At 58.7% G+C, this 17,535-nt stretch overlaps 2 protein-coding genes and 4 non-coding genes across 6 annotated transcripts; 2 read left to right on the plus strand and 4 right to left on the minus strand.

The window, feature by feature from the left end:
• Nucleotides 1-3,030: 3,030 nt before the first annotated feature.
• Nucleotides 3,031-5,689, plus strand: EHS24_001122 (uncharacterized protein; the record flags this gene model as incomplete). Its single annotated transcript, XM_028616928.1, has 12 exons — nucleotides 3,031-3,155; nucleotides 3,230-3,242; nucleotides 3,297-3,339; nucleotides 3,485-3,592; nucleotides 4,006-4,081; nucleotides 4,131-4,227; nucleotides 4,304-4,330; nucleotides 4,445-4,492; nucleotides 4,532-4,791; nucleotides 4,837-4,863; nucleotides 4,918-5,059; nucleotides 5,111-5,689. The coding sequence occupies 12 exons, from the start codon at nucleotides 3,031-3,033 to the stop codon at nucleotides 5,687-5,689; spliced, it is 1,545 nt and encodes a 514-aa protein (XP_028480785.1).
• A 763-nt stretch (nucleotides 5,690-6,452) lies between these two features.
• On the minus strand, nucleotides 6,453-6,538 carry EHS24_001123. The gene has a single exon. It is a non-coding gene; the product is annotated as a tRNA-Arg (tRNA).
• A 588-nt stretch (nucleotides 6,539-7,126) lies between these two features.
• EHS24_001124 lies at nucleotides 7,127-7,228 on the minus strand. Its single transcript has one exon. It is a non-coding gene; the product is annotated as a tRNA-Val (tRNA).
• Nucleotides 7,229-7,903: 675 nt separating this feature from the next.
• EHS24_001125 lies at nucleotides 7,904-7,983 on the minus strand. Its single transcript has one exon. It is a non-coding gene; the product is annotated as a tRNA-Arg (tRNA).
• A 352-nt stretch (nucleotides 7,984-8,335) lies between these two features.
• EHS24_001126 lies at nucleotides 8,336-8,421 on the minus strand. Its single transcript has one exon. It is a non-coding gene; the product is annotated as a tRNA-Arg (tRNA).
• A 5,237-nt stretch (nucleotides 8,422-13,658) lies between these two features.
• On the plus strand, nucleotides 13,659-17,464 carry EHS24_001127 (uncharacterized protein; the record flags this gene model as incomplete). Its single annotated transcript, XM_028616929.1, has 2 exons — nucleotides 13,659-13,703; nucleotides 14,411-17,464. The coding sequence occupies 2 exons, from the start codon at nucleotides 13,659-13,661 to the stop codon at nucleotides 17,462-17,464; spliced, it is 3,099 nt and encodes a 1,032-aa protein (XP_028480786.1).
• Between the last annotated feature and the right edge of the window lie 71 nt (nucleotides 17,465-17,535).

Below are 17,535 nucleotides of genomic sequence, written 5' to 3' on the forward strand. Positions count from 1 at the left end.
AGATAAACTGGCACATACGGTGGTAGATGTTTGCATACCCGTCTCGACAAGCTCCTCCACCTTTGCATATAATTTTGAGAACCCAGACCAAAACTCCATGCCGCCCCAGCATGAAGTTGTGCCACAGTATGGGGACGTACATAGTGCATAAGACGGCCCACAGTCGGAAACTCTGCCTCTGCAGACCTCCACAGCCTGACTCGGTTCTGCAGGGCTTATTCGAGGAGATCTCTGATTCGACAACCCCATCAAGGCCCGTGGCGGAACCGTGTTGACCAGAAGGTGGACAGGCTGTGGCAAGGCAGGAGAAGAAGAATTCTGAGACCGAATAGTGCTATCAGTTGAGGGCCAAAACGGGGGGCCAGCCCAATGGCTCCCCCCTAAACACGTCATTTATGGTTCAGCATGGGTTCCTCATAGTCAAAAGTTCCTGTGGCCTCTGGAAACGGCAGCCACACCTTGCCGAAGGGAGGCGCAAGGCAAGACCAGCAAGCCACTGCACTCCAGTTGACTGTGGCTGATGTCAGGTCGATATGTAGCAATTTTATGACGGACTGAACATGGCATTGGCGGTCTATGTGGGAACGGGTCGACAGCCCGACTCTCCCTATTTACAGGAGAGGTCCCCCAAAACCGCCTGGCTTTCGGGGTCGTCCAGACGTCGTAAGCGCTCGAGGAGATCAGATCATCGGCCTGTGGGGAAACTGATTGAAGCTCGAAGGTCGGGATAGAGACAACAGAGAGGCTGTGGGGGCGACCACCACGCTAGTCTGTGCATCCAGGACGGCAACAAGGGTGTCCCACGTCGATACAGCGACGTCGTCGTTGAGGGTACTGCCGCAGCAGCCGAGAACCTCTGCGCGAGATAATCCGCGATATCATAAGTGGAAGTGGCTGCATGGCTGCGGAGGTTTGCCGGCGGCCTCCGAGCTGCCACAGGGTACCACGTTCGCTGTAGAGATTGCACCGAGACATTTATAGCTGATAGGCCGTTTTATAGAACCCGAAAGTGTCCCTCACAGGACCACAGGCGTGACCTAAATTCGGATCCTGCAAAGCGCGCAGTCCGTTCCATGTCCCACGTCCGAAGGGTACATTCACCACGTTCTTTCGGAGATGGATGTTCTGAAGCGAAAACCACACTTCCATTTGTACAGCGACGAAAGGAGGGCTACGATTAGGGGAGGGGAGGGGTGGTGGTTGTGGTGGCGGTGGTAATGGCCCCTTGTCTATCGTAATGGCATGAGACGGACAAGGACAGCAGAGTTTCAGGGGGATCGGACTATCGGGTCCAATGGCACATATCCTGAACCACTTGCAACTGTTGGTGCAGCTGCTCTATCTCACGGAGCTCCAGGCGGAGACGGCAACGTGCGCAGATCAAACCTACATCTCACAGGTTGTGCCGCGAAATCTATTCTGGAATTCCTTGACAGCCTACGACGTGTCACACAGCCAAGTGTCCCGGGTCATTTTTAACATTCCTGTGAAGCATGTCTGAGACAGCTCGGAATTGCTCCTCACGGTGAGTGGACACTGGTCGGTGCACCATGCGGCGCCAAGGCTGGCCGCCACGGGGTGTACGGCCATCTCGGCCCGGACGCACAGGGTGTGTCGGTCGAGCGGAGGGCAGAAGACCGATGTTGATGTGGTCTTTTCGTAGGCTTGACATGTGTCCATCACATGCATCTGTTTAAAGCTTGCACGTTCGTGTTCTTGGTACAAATCCAGACGTCTGGCACGGAACGCGGATCAACCGGGCACGGACACATGGGCGGCACTTGGAAATACGGCAATGACGGCAATGACAATGACGAGTAAGCGTCGTGCGCCGTCCTCGTCGCCGCAGCGCGCAGCTCGGACGCTCTCGTGTAGCGTCAATGCGGCTGCCGCCTACTCCAAGAGGACGCTCATTTAGGCAACGCTGTTGTCCGTCCTCTGGTTCACGAACGTTCGATAGTTGTTAGATCGCGACGCTCACGAACGTGATCGAGGGCAACGAGTGACCCTCCTGCAGCGTACTTTTTTTTTGAGTTGACAGGTGCCTAACACCCGAAGCGAAGTGTTGTGAGACTTTAGTGCGTTGCCGTGAGCCAAGGTGGCAAAAACCGAGGCTCACAATCATGGCAGACGGATGTCAGCTGGTTGACGCCTGATCGAGGAGATGCATTCGTTTATGGGCTTCGTTTCACTGTGCGCGGCACGCATTTGCAAATTCCTGGACCTTGATAGGTGCTATCGTTGGACAAGCCGCCACCGGCGGCACAGGCGAGGGCACCGGATTGACTGGCGTGTTGCTCTGCCGCTTGTCGATCCATCGACTTGATCGCAATTAGAGCCTCTAGCCGGTGCCCTCTGGCAGCTCCTCAGATCCTCTTGCATACACGTTCGTCCCAACGTTTCATACGGTGGAGGGGTCTCCTACATGAGCGTTCGAGTCCCACATTTATTGGACGGAATACCGCTGTGACGCACATGAGATGTCGGGAAGAGAGGCACGACATGGTCCGCGTGCAGCATTGCGCAGACGATGCTTCCCTGGACCGAGACAGCACAGTCGGGCTGGGCAGCCCAGTTTGGCACGCACAAGAGCAACGTTGAAGCTTGAAGCGGGATAAGCGACACCCACACTCGGCCACTGTGTCCGCGTCCCCTGCTCACCCCCCCACCCGGTGCGTCGTCGCGGCGCGTGACGTCGCAGGTGGCGCCGACCGCCGACACGGCTGAGCGCCAGACGAGCCCTGTCGCCTCGTACGGCGCTCATCGGGTGCAGGGACGATTAACCTTGCCAGGCACGACAAGCCAAATCGTTGGCAAAAAAGTCTACGCATGGAGAACCCAACGCGGATAGCGTCCTTGCCGACGTCCATACCCAGGCTCCGTGCTCGCTGGCCCGCTGGCCCGCTGCACATGGACATGACTGCGAGGCCAGGTCAGTCGCCCCCTCTCTTAAAAGGTCACCCTGTCCTAGATCGTTCATTGATCTTGAAAGACCCCCACAGCGACTCCACAACAACAAGAATCGCCACAATGCCTCTTACGAGCCACAGGACCGTCGAGGATGACGAGCTCGCAAACCAGGAGGTCGCCAACCCCAACCTCCAGCCTCCAGCCCAGCCCCGCGCAGGCGGCTACAAGCTGGGCAGTGTCGGAACGTGAGTGCAGAGAGCGTGCCGCCCCCCAGGGTGACGCACCCATCCGCTGTGGCACCGCCGCTGACTTTTGCCAGTATCTTCGCTTCTGTAAGCTCAAATCGCGACCCAGGACGCGCCCGCAACAATCACTGATGCATGCAGGGCTCTGCCATGTTTAGCGATGGTTATTCCAACGCAAGTATCGGTGAGTCCGGAATAACGTCTGGGATGAGGCTGCGTCATGGACGAGGATATGGAGGATGTCGAGAAAGGAGAGAGAGACCAAAAAGGAAGGAGGACGGGAGGTGGAGGACGACGGCAACGAGGTCCATTTCGCTAACGCCGCTCAGGACCTGTGAACACCATTCTGGCTATTGTTCTGGGCGACGCCTTTACGAAGCACGACAAGGCCGTGCTCTCCGCCATGGCCTTTGCCGGCATGGTTGCTGGTCAGCTCTGTAAGTACTTGGAACGGGTGTCTTATCGGAACATAACTGGATGGGAGCCAGGGGTCGGCTCATCTCGTGCGCTGTACTGGACCGTGACATAAAGTCCTTGGAAGACTCCTGGGACGCGCACGGCTGGCTCCATGGGGACACCCAATCAGCGATTTGAACCCCAGTCGGCAGGTTCCCCGAGACAGAGTACATTGGTGTTCAAACCAATTGCGAGGGCCTCTTGGCAGGAGCCATGAGCCTTGAGAGTGGCCATCGAGGACCCAACCGCCGCCTCCCCCCTGGGGCCAGGGCGTTGCTCAGTTGATATGTACGGCGATGGCCTGCTCTCCTGAGAACTGGGGCCCATTGTAACGCTCCTTGTCCATGGGTGCCCCACCGTTGTTGGTATGTGGCAACTGGCTAACACGAACCAGCGTTCGGTTACGTCTCTGACAAGATCGGCCGCAAGATTGCCATGTTTATCTGCACTGCCATCATCTTTGTCTTCAGGTAAGTGCAAAGCTGTCGTTAGGCACCATGTACGTTCGCTTACAAGCAGTATCCTCTCGTCTGCGTCGTCTGGTTCGCCCCAGACCATCGTCAAGTGCCTCATTGCCTTCCGTTTCCTCCTTGGTGTCGGTCTGGGTGGCGAGTATGTGAGTCGCCGGCTGTTGGAATGGCTCTAGTCGCCAGACCAGACGTGTTTGAATGAGGCCTTAGCTAACCAAACAGCCCGCCGGTTCGGTCACTGCCGCTGAGGTTAGTACATACCTGCCTTCCCACATGCGCGAGCCTACAGTTGCGCTCTGGCAGCCTTACTGAGCGCCACATGCTGGGACCACCTCCTTGAGGCGACCGCTGACTGATGTACAGGCCACCGAGAACAACGACATCAAGAAGGGCCGCCAGCAGCGTCTTTTCGTGAGTGCCCGAATTTCCATCTCGAGCTGACCTGGTAAGATTTGGGCTACCAACATGATGCTCGACTTTGCCTTCGGTATCGCTTGGTTCGTCGCCCTTGTCCTCCTTTGGATCTTTGGCATGAACCACCTCCGTGTTGTCTGGCGCGGCACCCTCGCTCTCGGTGCCATCCCCCCTCTCATCCTCTTGGTGGCTCGTCTGTTCATGGAGGAGCCCCAGGCCTACAAGAAGAACAGCATGAAGCACGCCCCGATCCCTTACCTCCTCCTCATCAAGCGTTACTGGCTCAAGCTTCTTGCGTAAGTTGGTCTATCGTGAACGGCCTGCTGACAACCCAGTGTCAGCATCACTTGGTTCATCTACGACTGGATGTAAGTGTCGTTGAAGTGTATACATACCACGCTGTATGCTAACAACCCTCTCAGTACGTACCCCTTCGGTATGTACAGCTCGACCATTACCGACATGGCCGCCCCCAACTCGACCCTGTATGAGACTCTTGGCTGGGGCTGCCTGATCAACGCCTTCTATATCCCCGGCTCGATGCTCGGCTCGTTCGTCTCGGACGTGAGTGACGGTGCCAGTCACGCACAGAGGTCGTTTCCTAACATACCACAGTGGATTGGCCCCAAGTACGCCATGATCACCGGTCTGCTCCTCCAGGCCATCTTTGGCTTTGCCATGTCGGGCGCCTACAACCAGCTTACCAACAACGGCTCGATTGCCGGCTTCGCCGTCATGTACGGAATCTTCCTTGCTTGCGGTGAGCTTGGCCCTGGCAACAACCTCGGTCTCCTTGCCTCCAAGGTTGTCGGTCCCACTGCCGCCCGTGGCCAGCTCTACGGTGTCGCCGCTGCCGTTGGCAAGATTGGCGCCTTCATTGGCAACTACACCTTCCCCTACATGATCACCTCGTTCGGCAACCGCTCCGAGTACCTCGGCAACACTGGTATCATCTGGGTCGGCTCGGCCCTTGCCATCTTCTCGGCGATCATCACCTTCTTCTTCATTCCCAACATCGGCCCCGACTACATGGTCCGCGAGGACGAGGAGTTCCGCGAGTACCTCGCCGCCCACGGCTACGACGTCTCGCAGATTGGCGAGGCCGGCTACAAGGCTCACGACGAGATCCCTTACGACCCCGAGCTCGGCCACACCCGCTCCGACGGCAGCGACGAGAAGCACCACGAGAACTAGACCAACGGTGGTCTCTAAACGGGTGTGGTGTGGTGTGCTCGGACGCACTTGTCAGTCTTGGCTGGTGCTTTTGTGAAACGGGCGCATCAAGGATGTTCTTGTCAGGAAGGAATCGGTTTTCTGCTCTCTTTTTAATTGGCGACCAACCACATGTGGTCGGCCGAAGTTAGGTGTCTACGTAATATCAACCTAGTTGGGTATGCAAGTCCATTGCGTCGCCTTCTGCACTGTCGGGTCGTCTGCTCTAGCCATCAATGATAATGCGTGCCCAGGACCTGCCATGTTGACGGCGGGTTGGTTAATTTTGTTGTTTCCCCTTATTTTCCTTCATTTTTGGTTTTTCAGAGGGATCGGCGTCAATAGCACAATGTATGGGCGCCCGAAAGCGCAGGTCAAGCCCACACTCCCCACAGGAGCTTGCTTGCTATGCTTAATAGTCCGCCAAGAGTTGTGCGAGTTGGGACCTCCACCTGGTCGCAAAGCAAGTACATCCTTGGTCGATTGGTGGCAGGTACAAGTGTGGCAGGATCCGTCGTTTCTTGCTCTTTCCACCACCAATTGCAACCTAATATACCCTAGCAGCTCTCTTGAACATCAGTGTCTGGGGAGCCACGTAGCGGATGCATCACCTTCACTGGGATGACAGACATATGTCCGTGTCAGGGAGCTTTCCCCCAAGTCCTACCCAACGGAAACCTTCCATGTCACCCCCAAGTGTTTCCCTGCTCTTCTACATCTCCCTGCATCTCTCCAACGCCCAAAAAGGTCACGACGGGGATCGAACCCGCGATCTCCTGATAAACGAAGCTGCAGTCGTAGTCAGACGCCGTACCATTTGGCCACGCGACCGGCGATGTCAGTGTCTGTGCGCCTCTCGCTGCGCTTGCTCGCCTCGTTGCCATCCATGTTGGGATTTGATGCCGTTTAGCGCCCGAGACCGATGGTCTTAAGCTGGCAGTTTGTCTTTCAGAAGAGGATGGGGATGCATAGGCGTCTACAGAGCTGCTTATATGCACACAGAAGGGAGGCCCGAGCACTACAGAGAAGCATGAGGACAATGAAGAAGCAGAAAGAGCAGCATTGGTGCAGTACCCTTGTTCTCCGGTCAGCTCGGTGCCACACTGCAGTGGCGCAAGTGGTTACGTAATCTCAACACATCCAAGAAGTATATGCAGGGACTGAGGACGACGTAGACGGTCACAAGGCCTTCTGATGCAGGCCCAAGATGCGAGGCTACCCTTGTAATTGAGAGACGGCCGGTAAAACGTAAGCTCGGGCGAGAGGACATGATGTTTGTGGCACCGCCAATCTTTGTGGATTTCCTCCGCGTCTCTGGACGTCCCTCAACTCTCCAGACACCCAACCTCATCCTCGCCCTCTCTCGGACGCAAAGGAGGCCTCCATGGCACTCCGCAGGGGTGTACAAGTTGCCAAAAATGACGTTTGACGGGGTCGAACCGCCGACCTTGTGCGCAACGCTTGACTGGAGAACCAGTCCTAGTGTTAAGCACACGCTCTAACCAACTGAGCTAAATCGCCTTCGATGTTGGTCGTTTGTTAGAAACACGTAACCAGATTGCTTCCGCCGAATGATGTCAGCAGTCCCCCAAGCGCTATCCATATAAAAGACCATCTACCGCTAGTATACCATGCATCTCCGTTTCTCTTTCACTCTATACCTCATACCCTCGTTACCTCGCTGGTACTGTCTGCAGCAGTGCTAGCATCGACATCCGAGGCTCTCTTTTCTTACATCGTTTGCTGTGTTCGAGTTCGGCTGTGACAATTATCATCGTCAGAGACTTCCAATTCCAAGGACATGGGCGGGTCAAGAGAGGATCGGACCAGTTGAACAAGGAGCACGGTTTGAGAAAGACTGCCTGAGAACGATTTCTGCTACCGTTATCGAATGCCGTCGACCTCTCGATCGTGGCGTCTGGCGACGCCATTGACCAAGCTCTCGGACAACCCTTCGTTCCCAGCCTCCTGCTGATACGCTTTGGACATGCCCTCGGTACCTCCATGTCTACCAACCACGTCTTGCATCCCGATTCACGGCAGGTGTCTTACCAAAGGAAGAATCCCAAAAATACTGGCCAAAATTCACCCAAACCCACCGTCCACCTCCCTTACGCTCCACTCTTCCTCTGCTCTTCTCTCCCATGTGTCTGGACGACCTCCCCCCCCATCCAGAGCCTCCAGAGGGCTCCAAAAAGGTCACGACGGGGATCGAACCCGCGATCTCCTGATTAACACGATCGTAGTCAGACGCCGTACCATTTGGCCACGCGACCGGAAGATGAGGATGTCTGTGCGCGTATCGCCGCGTTCGGCGCGCTCCTCTGGCTCCTAGAAAGGTCATGCGTGCATGTGGAGAGTATCGTCTGAAAGCAGAGAAGCGGCGAAACGGTTTTGGGTCTTTTTGGACACTGGTTCCAAGCGTGGAGGCGTGAAGAATGACAATGACAAACCGGAGTACAATGAAAAACAGAAAATCAATCCTCGGTGAATTTCTCTTCTCCACCGCCACATCATCACCCTACTGCGAATTTCTCGCCATCCTCGATCTTCCCTTCCCCCCTTGCTTCCATCTGCTGCGTCTCCCGTGCTCCCTATGCGTCCCGCAGCGTCCCTAGAGCTCCAAAAAGGTCACGACGGGGATCGAACCCGCGATCTCTTGATATCACGATGATGAATCGTAGTCAAACGCCGTACCATTTGGCCACGCGACCGGACGATGTTGTGTTCAGGCCCCTCATCGCCGCGGTCGCTCGACGGGTACGGCTCGAGGTTTGAGTGCTCGCACGGCGCGACTGGATGGACGAGATAGATGCTGAGGTGAAGAGCAGGCTCTCGGGTCTAGGAGTGTACAGAAAGCATGTTTAGACTCGGCAATGGCCCGACAGGAGGCGAGCGGGATCGGGGTTTCTGGCCTCGTGTGAGATCGTGACCACGACGCTCATTTGTCCGACAGAGCCACACTGTCTTGTCCGGACCGCCAGCGGCCCATCGTAGACATGGTGGAATGTATGTATTGTTACATTCTCCTGACATGAATGTATGCATGTCTGTCGTTGCTGTCAATAATGAAATGATGAACGGCAACACCGCCCCGGTGGACAAGAATGAGGAGATCTGGTTGTCGGCCGTCCGATGGCCGCTGCCGCCACATTCAAACGTACTTTTTTGTCCTGTACCACAGCGCTGCCTGTGGCATTAACAGGACCTATACTCTCCCTCCTTCCCCTCCACGGCCACTTTACATCGCGGCCAGTTATACGTATACCGCACACCTTGAATGTGTGTGTTGGGGGGACCCCGCACGCGGGACCTCAGTCGGTGGGAAACGTGGCGTGGCGCGCGGCCGCGCGACCTGAAGATGTCTTGGCGCCACGGTTTGGTCATCCTTTTCAAAAGCATCGGTTCCAATGTCTCAGAACGGACCGGGGTCGGTACCTCGCCCCAACGGGCCAACGGGGGCAGCAACACTGTACACTGGCGTACTGGCAAACGGCAGAGATGGCGGGACACATGCCGGTGGGGGGGCGGAAGAGATTGTGAAAATGCAAAATGAAAACCACGACGACGACGTCTGCATGCCGCGCTGACACGCTGAATTGGTGACTGGCAACAGAATACAGTCGGGCTCGGGCGGTGCCACTCAATCGACGCGCGATGGGTAAGCGAGCGCATGTACATTGGGCATTCGGCAACTGCCATCATGGCATTGTTGCATTCTTGACGGTTTCACAGGTGCACATGCGGGCGATGGATGCCGACGGACCGGCGGACGCCAAAGGGCTGTGCTGTGCGTTCACACGACTGGTGCCAGGTCCATGTTGCCGTCGTCTAGTCGTCTAGTACGAGGACGGCCACAGCAGGGTCCGAGGGGGGTTGACGGTACGCCCACTCCCCCCCCAATGTGATTAGCGTGTGGCTGCACTGGTTTCGTCTGGGTCGGTTCGTGAGTGTGGCGGTGTACTGCATTGGCTTCCGACGTGGACGGAGATGCGTTGTGCTTTTCTTTAGGTCGTCGCGGGACACGCAGTTTGCTCAATTGCTCACTCATGTCATTGTGGACTGTTGCTGCAAGGGAATTGAAAGCTGCATTTGGACCAGAAACACATGGTCTGCACACCAAACCGAGCACCCGACCAGCCACCAGGGTAACAGTGTGAGGCAGGCAAGCCCAGCTGATATGTCCATCAATGTCAAGTCAATTCATCGGTCCATGTCTGGCCATTTCGGCGGCAGGTACAGTACCCTCAGCTGCCTGCCGGTGGGCTCCTTTTGCCTTTTGGACGTGGCTTTATCGGGTGCGAAACCATGCCTCCCTTATACACCAATATCGCAATTTGGCGCCAACATGACAGCTTTCATGCTGCGGGCGTTTCAAGGAACCGTTGTGTGGCTTACACAGTACTTCACTTTGCCACTTTTGTCTGGTCGCTCTCTACCTTACACCGAGTACATGGACCACATACGCTACACGATACAGTTTCCCCTTCCCCTCCCGAGTGCTCCGGAAGTGCTGGTCCCTGGCTGGCCGTGGCTACGGACTTGTAGAAGCGGCCCGACAGAGTGGTCGGGACTGCGGATGCTGTGGTGTGGTGTGGAGTTGCGCCACCAGTCATGTTCGCCTTTGTCAGTTCATCCACACAAGTCGGACACGGGTGACGAGCATGGACTGGGGACAGGAACCCTTCGGTGTTGGGAATGTGCGTTGCGGCCGCCAGACCAGCAGCCTAGGCCACAGTCGCACCGCGTGGGTCGCACCGGACCTGTGCTCCAAGGGCGGTTTGATGACGAGCGGCACCCCCCAACACACACGCGTGCCACCGCCACAGACGATGACAAGGACCCAAAACCACGTCACTGGATCTCTACCGGCGCCCCACAGGGTCTCTTCCCAAGAGACAACCGAGTTCATGTACGACGTGTCCGTCACCGATGCCGGTGTGCCACTGTGTGGGCCCCACATGCTGCTTCCCGTCGGCAGGCGAGCGCGTCGACATCGGATATTTCTTGGATCCAGCCAGAGGATCAGAGAGGAGCGGGAACCCGTGCTACGTCACTGATCTGGGATGCAAAGGAGCATGCACGCGTCTTCACCAGTTTGTTGCCCCTCCTCGCTGAAACGATACGAAGTTACGAGGCCGCGAATGCTGGTGACATCATCATATTCGCAACCCCCGGCATATCCGCCGGCGTTGCTGACCCCGCGGTGTGTACCTCTGCGTAATGTTCGGATCGGGAAGTGTGCCGCATGTGACGGGTTGTCCAGGTGTGGCCAGGTGAAAGTCGTTAGCTGTGTGATAGAAGCATCGTGCTCGCGGTTGCACGCAACCCGGTATCATGTGACTAGGAAAGATGCCAAGTCTGGTAGGACGGCGTTGCTCGAAACCACACTTTGGGTAGTGGAATCCGTCGTGGTCCATTGGAGGTGCCCGCCTACCCGTACCGTAGTATCCTGTTGCGGTGACATTGGTACGGTGCGGGGTGCAGCTGCAGGTGCGGCTACGGCTCTACGGGATCTACGGTCAGTGGGAGCGCATGGTGGGCCTGGGGTGATGGCTGGTGTGCCGCCGGATCCCGTTGGTGACCCCGCACCCCCGCATGTCGGCATACGGCGCTCTACTTTGTCAACAGAACACGCCAACCAGCCCCCCCCACCCCCGTCATAGCTCATGCGGCATGTACACGTCTCGTGTTTTCAATGGCACGCTGGAACGGCTTGGGAATGGCAGATCTAGCATATGAGACTGGCCTATTGATCCTTTGCGGCATGGGCGCATGGGCGCATTGGGAGGGCGATCCTGGCGCAAGCAGTTGCATGTGTGCCTTGGTCGCACCCTCGGCCCTCTTCCAGTCTCTGGCCGGTCCTGTGGTGCGCATGGGCGTGCAAATGACGTCGTCGTCAGCCAGGGGGTGCGGCCGAAATGACCCGCAATCAATCGCAACATGACCGCACGGGCAGCTGCGGAGAACTCTATGAGTTGCGCTGGCCAAGACAGAGAGAGAGAGAGAGAGTAGTGTGGGAGCGCTCGGTCTGCTGCTGCGCGGGGCGATGTCAGAAGCACACCTTTGGAGCACATCTTTGGAGCGCACGTTTTTGTGCAAACGGGGTGTGCGAGAGCCAAAATAAAAATAACAATGCGGGTCGCAGCAGCAGCAGCTGGCAGGTATGTAGGTTAAAAGGAGGTTGCGCGTGTGCTATTAAGGACCACACAGGGCGCGGGGTCGCTGCTTGTATGTTGAGGCTTTGCCAGCGCCTTGGTATCTCGGGACTGCGGGGACCACGTCAGATCTGGCGCCAAGTGGAGGATGATGCGCAAGCTGGCCCCCCAGGTGAGCACCATTTTGCACACACACTTTTTGCCGTGTCGACGCCGAGAGGGGCTCTCTGCCGAAGTATGGAACCGCGGTTCAGGCGTGGACACGTAACGGCACGGCACGGGCGGTAGCTGGGTGTGTCTTGCGTCTTACGTCTTGCGGCTGGTATGCCCTTTTATTTTTGAACGTGTAATGGCTATACAGTTTCCCAAGTGTCCCTGTGTGTGTGTCGGCAACGAGCATGCAGCATGACGCACACATGCATTTTCTGAAAGCATGCACGATGAACCGACGCCATGACATGAGAAACAACCCCCCGCCATCCACCACACACCGGCCACCTCCCTTCCCCTGACTAGCTTTTATGTGCGCACGCCCAAAAAACAAAACGTCGTCATCGGCTGTGGCCACGGAGCCAAGAGCCTCCCGGCTCCCATGTTCCCCAAATGCGACTGTCAGACAGGCCAAGCGGCATCGGAACGAGCAAATCGAGATGAGCCATAATGCTTCTTGAGGAAAAAAAAGGAAGAAACCAGATGGAGGAGGAGGATTATGGGGACTGTGGTGAATTCTGTGTCTCACGGCCCCGTGTGTGTGTGTGGGTGTTCAAATGATCAAATGAAGCAGGAGGAAAAGGAAGGACGAGCAAGGAGACGGGCCCCTTGTGGTGTGTGTTGGTTACCGGCCACCGCGCGACCCAACGGCACCCTGTGTGCGTGTGTGCGTGTGCACATATGCTTGTTTGTGTGTGTGTTGGTGGTTGTCATTTGCCTCTGCATGCATGCATGCTCTCTCACATGCACTGTACACTGTCATGGCACAGCCTCTCCCCCCCGCTGGTGGATGGATGGTGGTGGTGGTTGCAGACGGACAGGGACGGCCCAACAGGGGGGCGGCTTCTCTGTCCATGTGCGGCCTCGCCTTTTTTTCCCGCGCTGCACCAGAGGGGCCAGAGGCCAGAGAGGGTGTTCCGCCCCCGCCTTCACTGCCCCCCCCCCCCCCCCCCCGCCCAGGCGCCCGCCCGCCCGCCCCCCGGTCCTGCCGCCAACAACGTCACTGTGCAAGATGAACGCCACCGCTGGTACGGATTGCTTGGCCCCCCCGTCTCTCTCTGTTGCTGCTGCCAAGTGCTGGCTGGGCCGCTGGCTGCGATGCTGCGGCTGCCCCCCCCTCCCGCCCCCACCCGGCATGCACCACCACCACCACCACCACCACCATCCACCACCCCCACATCCAACATCTCTCCACCGCTCCATCCTTCCACACAACAAACCAACAACACACGACACTCTCATCGCACCCTCCACTCCACACCTCCCTCCCCCTCCCCCCCCCTCCGCTAGGGCTGCACCCGCCTCCCCTCCATCCTCTCCCCCGGAATCGATTCCACCGACGCCGCCGCAGTCGCCCCCCGTGCTCGACAGACAGACAGGATCACCCCTTCATCTCTCCCACTCGTCCCTCACCGCTAGAGACCAACGTCACTTATCAGTGTCGCCCCGTTGCTCCCCCCCCCCCCCTGTCTGAAACCAGTCATCCCTGTCAACCTTCCCTCGCGTGCTCGCCCCGTCGTCGTCGCCGTCGTCGTCGTCGGCAACCCCGCCTGTGCCAAGTGCATTCTCAAGTATACCACACCATGGCACGTTTCGAAGTCTTTGCAGAACGCCAGCCGTGGGAGGAGGTGAGTACAATTTATTCAGACCCATATCCCACCTACCCCTGGCCCTTGGTGAACGTGCGGGACGTTTGGTGTCCATGAACCCCCCCCCCTCCCCTTGCTATCTATGCCTCATTGCGAAACCGCCCTATGGCGTGCCATGTAGACGAAGAGAGAGACACACAGGAAGAGATCAAGAGAGCAAGTGCGGGGACCGATAGGTACAGAGGTCACCGCGGCGAGAGTAGACTAGAGTGCGCCAGAGTTGGAACGAGGGACACCAGCGTACAGCATGGGTCCGCCGCCGCCGAGCCCGCACAGTTGTGCCCAGAACGGGTTCCGCTCGGATCGCGGCGTCGTTGCCCCGTTGGTAACCTGGAATCTCTTCAGTTGACCCTTTTGTGTCCTGGCATATCTGGGCATTACTGGGCATCGTCAGCTGTAATCCTTGGCACTCTGCGTATCTTGCTCTGCCACCCAACCGTTCTCGCTCTCCGTGTTCATCTTTCACTGTCTCATCCACATTCATCTACCTCTCTACATCACCGTTCCTTTCCCGCCGCCGTTACCAAGGTGCACTGCCTTGGCATACGGTCCCTGGTCCAACCTTCTCCCTCCCCCTCCTTCCCATTCCATCCTCTCTCTTCCATCACTCCCGCGCGTCACCCCCTCCGCTGCACACCCCCACCCATTTCTCTCCACTTCGGGGCTGACCCACATTTCCCTTCCAGCAACAAGCTCCCTCACCGACCGACGAGCAGTTTGAACCGACACCGTTGACTCTGGCGCTGTCACGAACACGTTCACCACCGTCTTCGCACCAGCAGCCTCCATCACCCACGTCGCCAAAGCTCACCCGTCAACTTTCCGGTGACCCGACTTCCCCCCCTCCTGCGTGGCAACGACGTCCTTCCGTCGGCCACCGTAGCGTTCGATCCAACAGTTCCCAGGACTCATCCATCGCTGGCTCACCACCACCGTTCAACACTTCCCCGCCTCTTCACAACCAGCGCCGCCCCCCGCCAAATCTTACCATGACACGTGCTGGTGTTGCGCAGCGTCTGATGCGTGAAAACGAGGCCCCACCGATGCGTGGAGGCTACAATCGTGGACCGCCTCCCGGATCGTTTCCTCAACCTGGCGCTGCACGCCGCAGTCGCGCAGCAACCGGCGGCTCGAACCGATCATCTCTTGTCAGCCAGGACGGACTGACCGGTGAGGAGCTCTGGGCCCTTGAGGACGACACACCCGACATGAGCAACCCTCTTCGCCCCTCGGCCGAACGACCCCTCGACACCATTCACCGAATGAGCCGAAGCTTTGACCAGCCAATGTACCCCATGGGCGCCGAGGTTCTTTGGCCGACCGCACCGGAAGACGAAGAGTACATGCAGCAGTCACCGCTGCACAGCAAGTCGATGAGCAACGTTGCCGGCGTCGGCGTGAAGAAGAAGAGGAGTATGCTCTCCAAGAAGCCTTCGCGTGGGTCTGGTATCGACGTGGGACCGTACCCGCAGAGTGCAAAGGAGGTGGTGCTCTCGTCGGCCCACTCGTCAACAACCTCGCTTTCCTTCCCCATGAACAAGTCGCAGCAGTCGTTGTCGCGCCCACCATCCATGGCCTACTCGCTGGACCTGCTCAACACGCTTGCCCCGCGTGAAGGTGGTTACGCCATTGCCGCGCAGCTCGGTTCCTCGCCATACAGTCCATCAAGCCCCCACGGCTCTGCCCATGCCTCCCCTCCCAACAGTTTCCGTGGATCCCGTGGTCCCCCCGCCAAGAGCTCCGGCATGCGCTGGAGTGTAGGCGGCGAGGAGTTTACTCCTCCCATGCTTCCTCCACAGCCCGGACGCCTGTCGCCGTCGACCACCATCTCCAACCTGTCGACTTACACCGACGACGGCGACGGCGGCTCGTCATCCGGACCATCCTCACCCCACCTCTCCGCGGTCCAGGCAACGCTCCCTGTCGCGCCCAGCCCTCTCAGCCAGCAGACCACGGCCGCCGAGATTGACCGTGGTCACCCTTCGCCTTACCCCATGGCAGCAGTGGAGATGCCTGTGGCAGCAGCAGCAGCAGCAACAGCAGCAGCCGTCGCGGTTTCCACCAAGCCCAAGTCCAAGAAGGAGCGCAAGGCAGAGGAGAAGGCGGCTGAAAAGGCGGCCAAGGTTGAGGCTAAGCGTGCTGCGGAAACTGCCGCTCGTGAAAAGGTCGAGGCGGCACGCAAGGCCAAAGAGGACAAGGCCGCTGGCAAGGCCGCTGCTATTCGCAAGGCCCAGGAGGACAAGGTCGCTGCTGCTCGCAAGGCTCAGGAGGACAAGGCTGCATCTGCCCGCAAGGTGCAGGACGACAAGGTTGCCGCTACCCGCAGGGCGGCGGAGCAAAAAGAGGCGGCCCGCCTCGCCGCACAGACCAAGTCGGCGTCCAAGCTGGAGTCGCCTCGCAAGGACGAGCGTGGCCGCACCAAGTCTTCCGGGTCGGGTATCGGCCGCAGGATGTCTGGTTTGTTCGGCGCCAAGCCGTCAGCGGCCGAGATTGCAGCTGGTGCGACCGTCACCGCTGCAACTGCCACCACTGCCGTGGTCTCCAACCGTTCCAACAGTCCCGCTGGTGCCTCGGCATCTCCCGTTCGCGCCCCCGCCCAGCAGCACCAGCAGCAGGTGCCGCCGCCTCCTCATCCCTTCCCTGTACAGCGCCCTGCACCCCCTGCACAGCTCTCGGCCACCGCTGTTGCTCCCATGCACCAGCAGACTCGTGCTTCCACAATCGCCGCTGTTGCCCCCCAGCAGCAGCAGCAGCAGCAGCAGCCGCCGATCCCCAGGATTGCCCAGCAGCCGCCCTCGCCTCCTCGCCAGACACACCCAGCAGGTCCCCGTCAACCGTCGTCGAGCCCTTCGCGGCGCCAGGCTTCAAACGGCCCCATTGTCATTCCTCCTCGCGGGGCCAGCATGGCCAAGACGGCGCCTGCCCCGGCCCCTCAGGCCCCCCAGGGCGCGATGATGAGCACTCCTTCGCTTGCTCACACGGAAAAGCGCGGCAAGTCGCCCTCGACTCTGAGCGCTGCGCCGTCGCACGCCTCTGCCTCGTCTGGCGGTTCGGGTTCTGCCTCGTCCAAGAAGGGTCTCTTCAGCGGACTCAAGAAGCGTTTCTCCATTGCCTCGATGGAGACTGCCCCCACTGCTCCCCCTCGCCAGCGCCCGGCCTCGTTTGCCGCTTCGGCCTCGCAGCCCACGGAGAAGAGCCTGCCTAACGTTCCCCCGATGCCAGCTCCTCGTCCTGTTATCCAGACCCCGGCCCCGCAGCCTCCTGCCAAGGCCCCCGTTACCCCGGTTCGCGCAGCTCCCGTTCTGGCCCAGCCCAAGACGGCGTCCCCGCCTCCTGCTCAGCGCGCTGTCAACATCCCCCCACCGGTCATTGTCCCTCCTCGTGGCTCGTCCATGGCCATGCTCCAGGCTGCTGGTCTGAGCCCCATTCTCTCGTCGCCCGTCCCACCACAGACCGCGCGGGACGCCGCGTCCATCTCGAACCCGTCGTCGGTCGTCGTGACGCCCACCACCAGTGTGACCACCACAGAGGCCAACTCTCTGTTCGACCGCCCTACGCCTCCTTTTCGCGACCGCTCGGGCTCGACCACCAGCGCAACCGGCTCGCAGGTGACCGACCCGAGCTCGTCCTCGACGCCTCTGACCGACGATGAGGCGCACGACATGCCGGCCTCCAAGCTCGCGCTCGACGCAAAGGGCATGCCCGACATGGCTGCACCCCAGGCGGTCGCTGCGCACTAGCACAACAACTTGCTCGTTTACATTATGCCCCCGCCTTTTTTTTTATTTATTTGCCTTGCTCGCCAAACTCG

Source organism: Apiotrichum porosum, assembly GCF_003942205.1.
Source record: "Apiotrichum porosum strain DSM 27194 chromosome Unknown scaffold_1, whole genome shotgun sequence".
Taxonomy (NCBI): domain Eukaryota; kingdom Fungi; phylum Basidiomycota; class Tremellomycetes; order Trichosporonales; family Trichosporonaceae; genus Apiotrichum; species Apiotrichum porosum.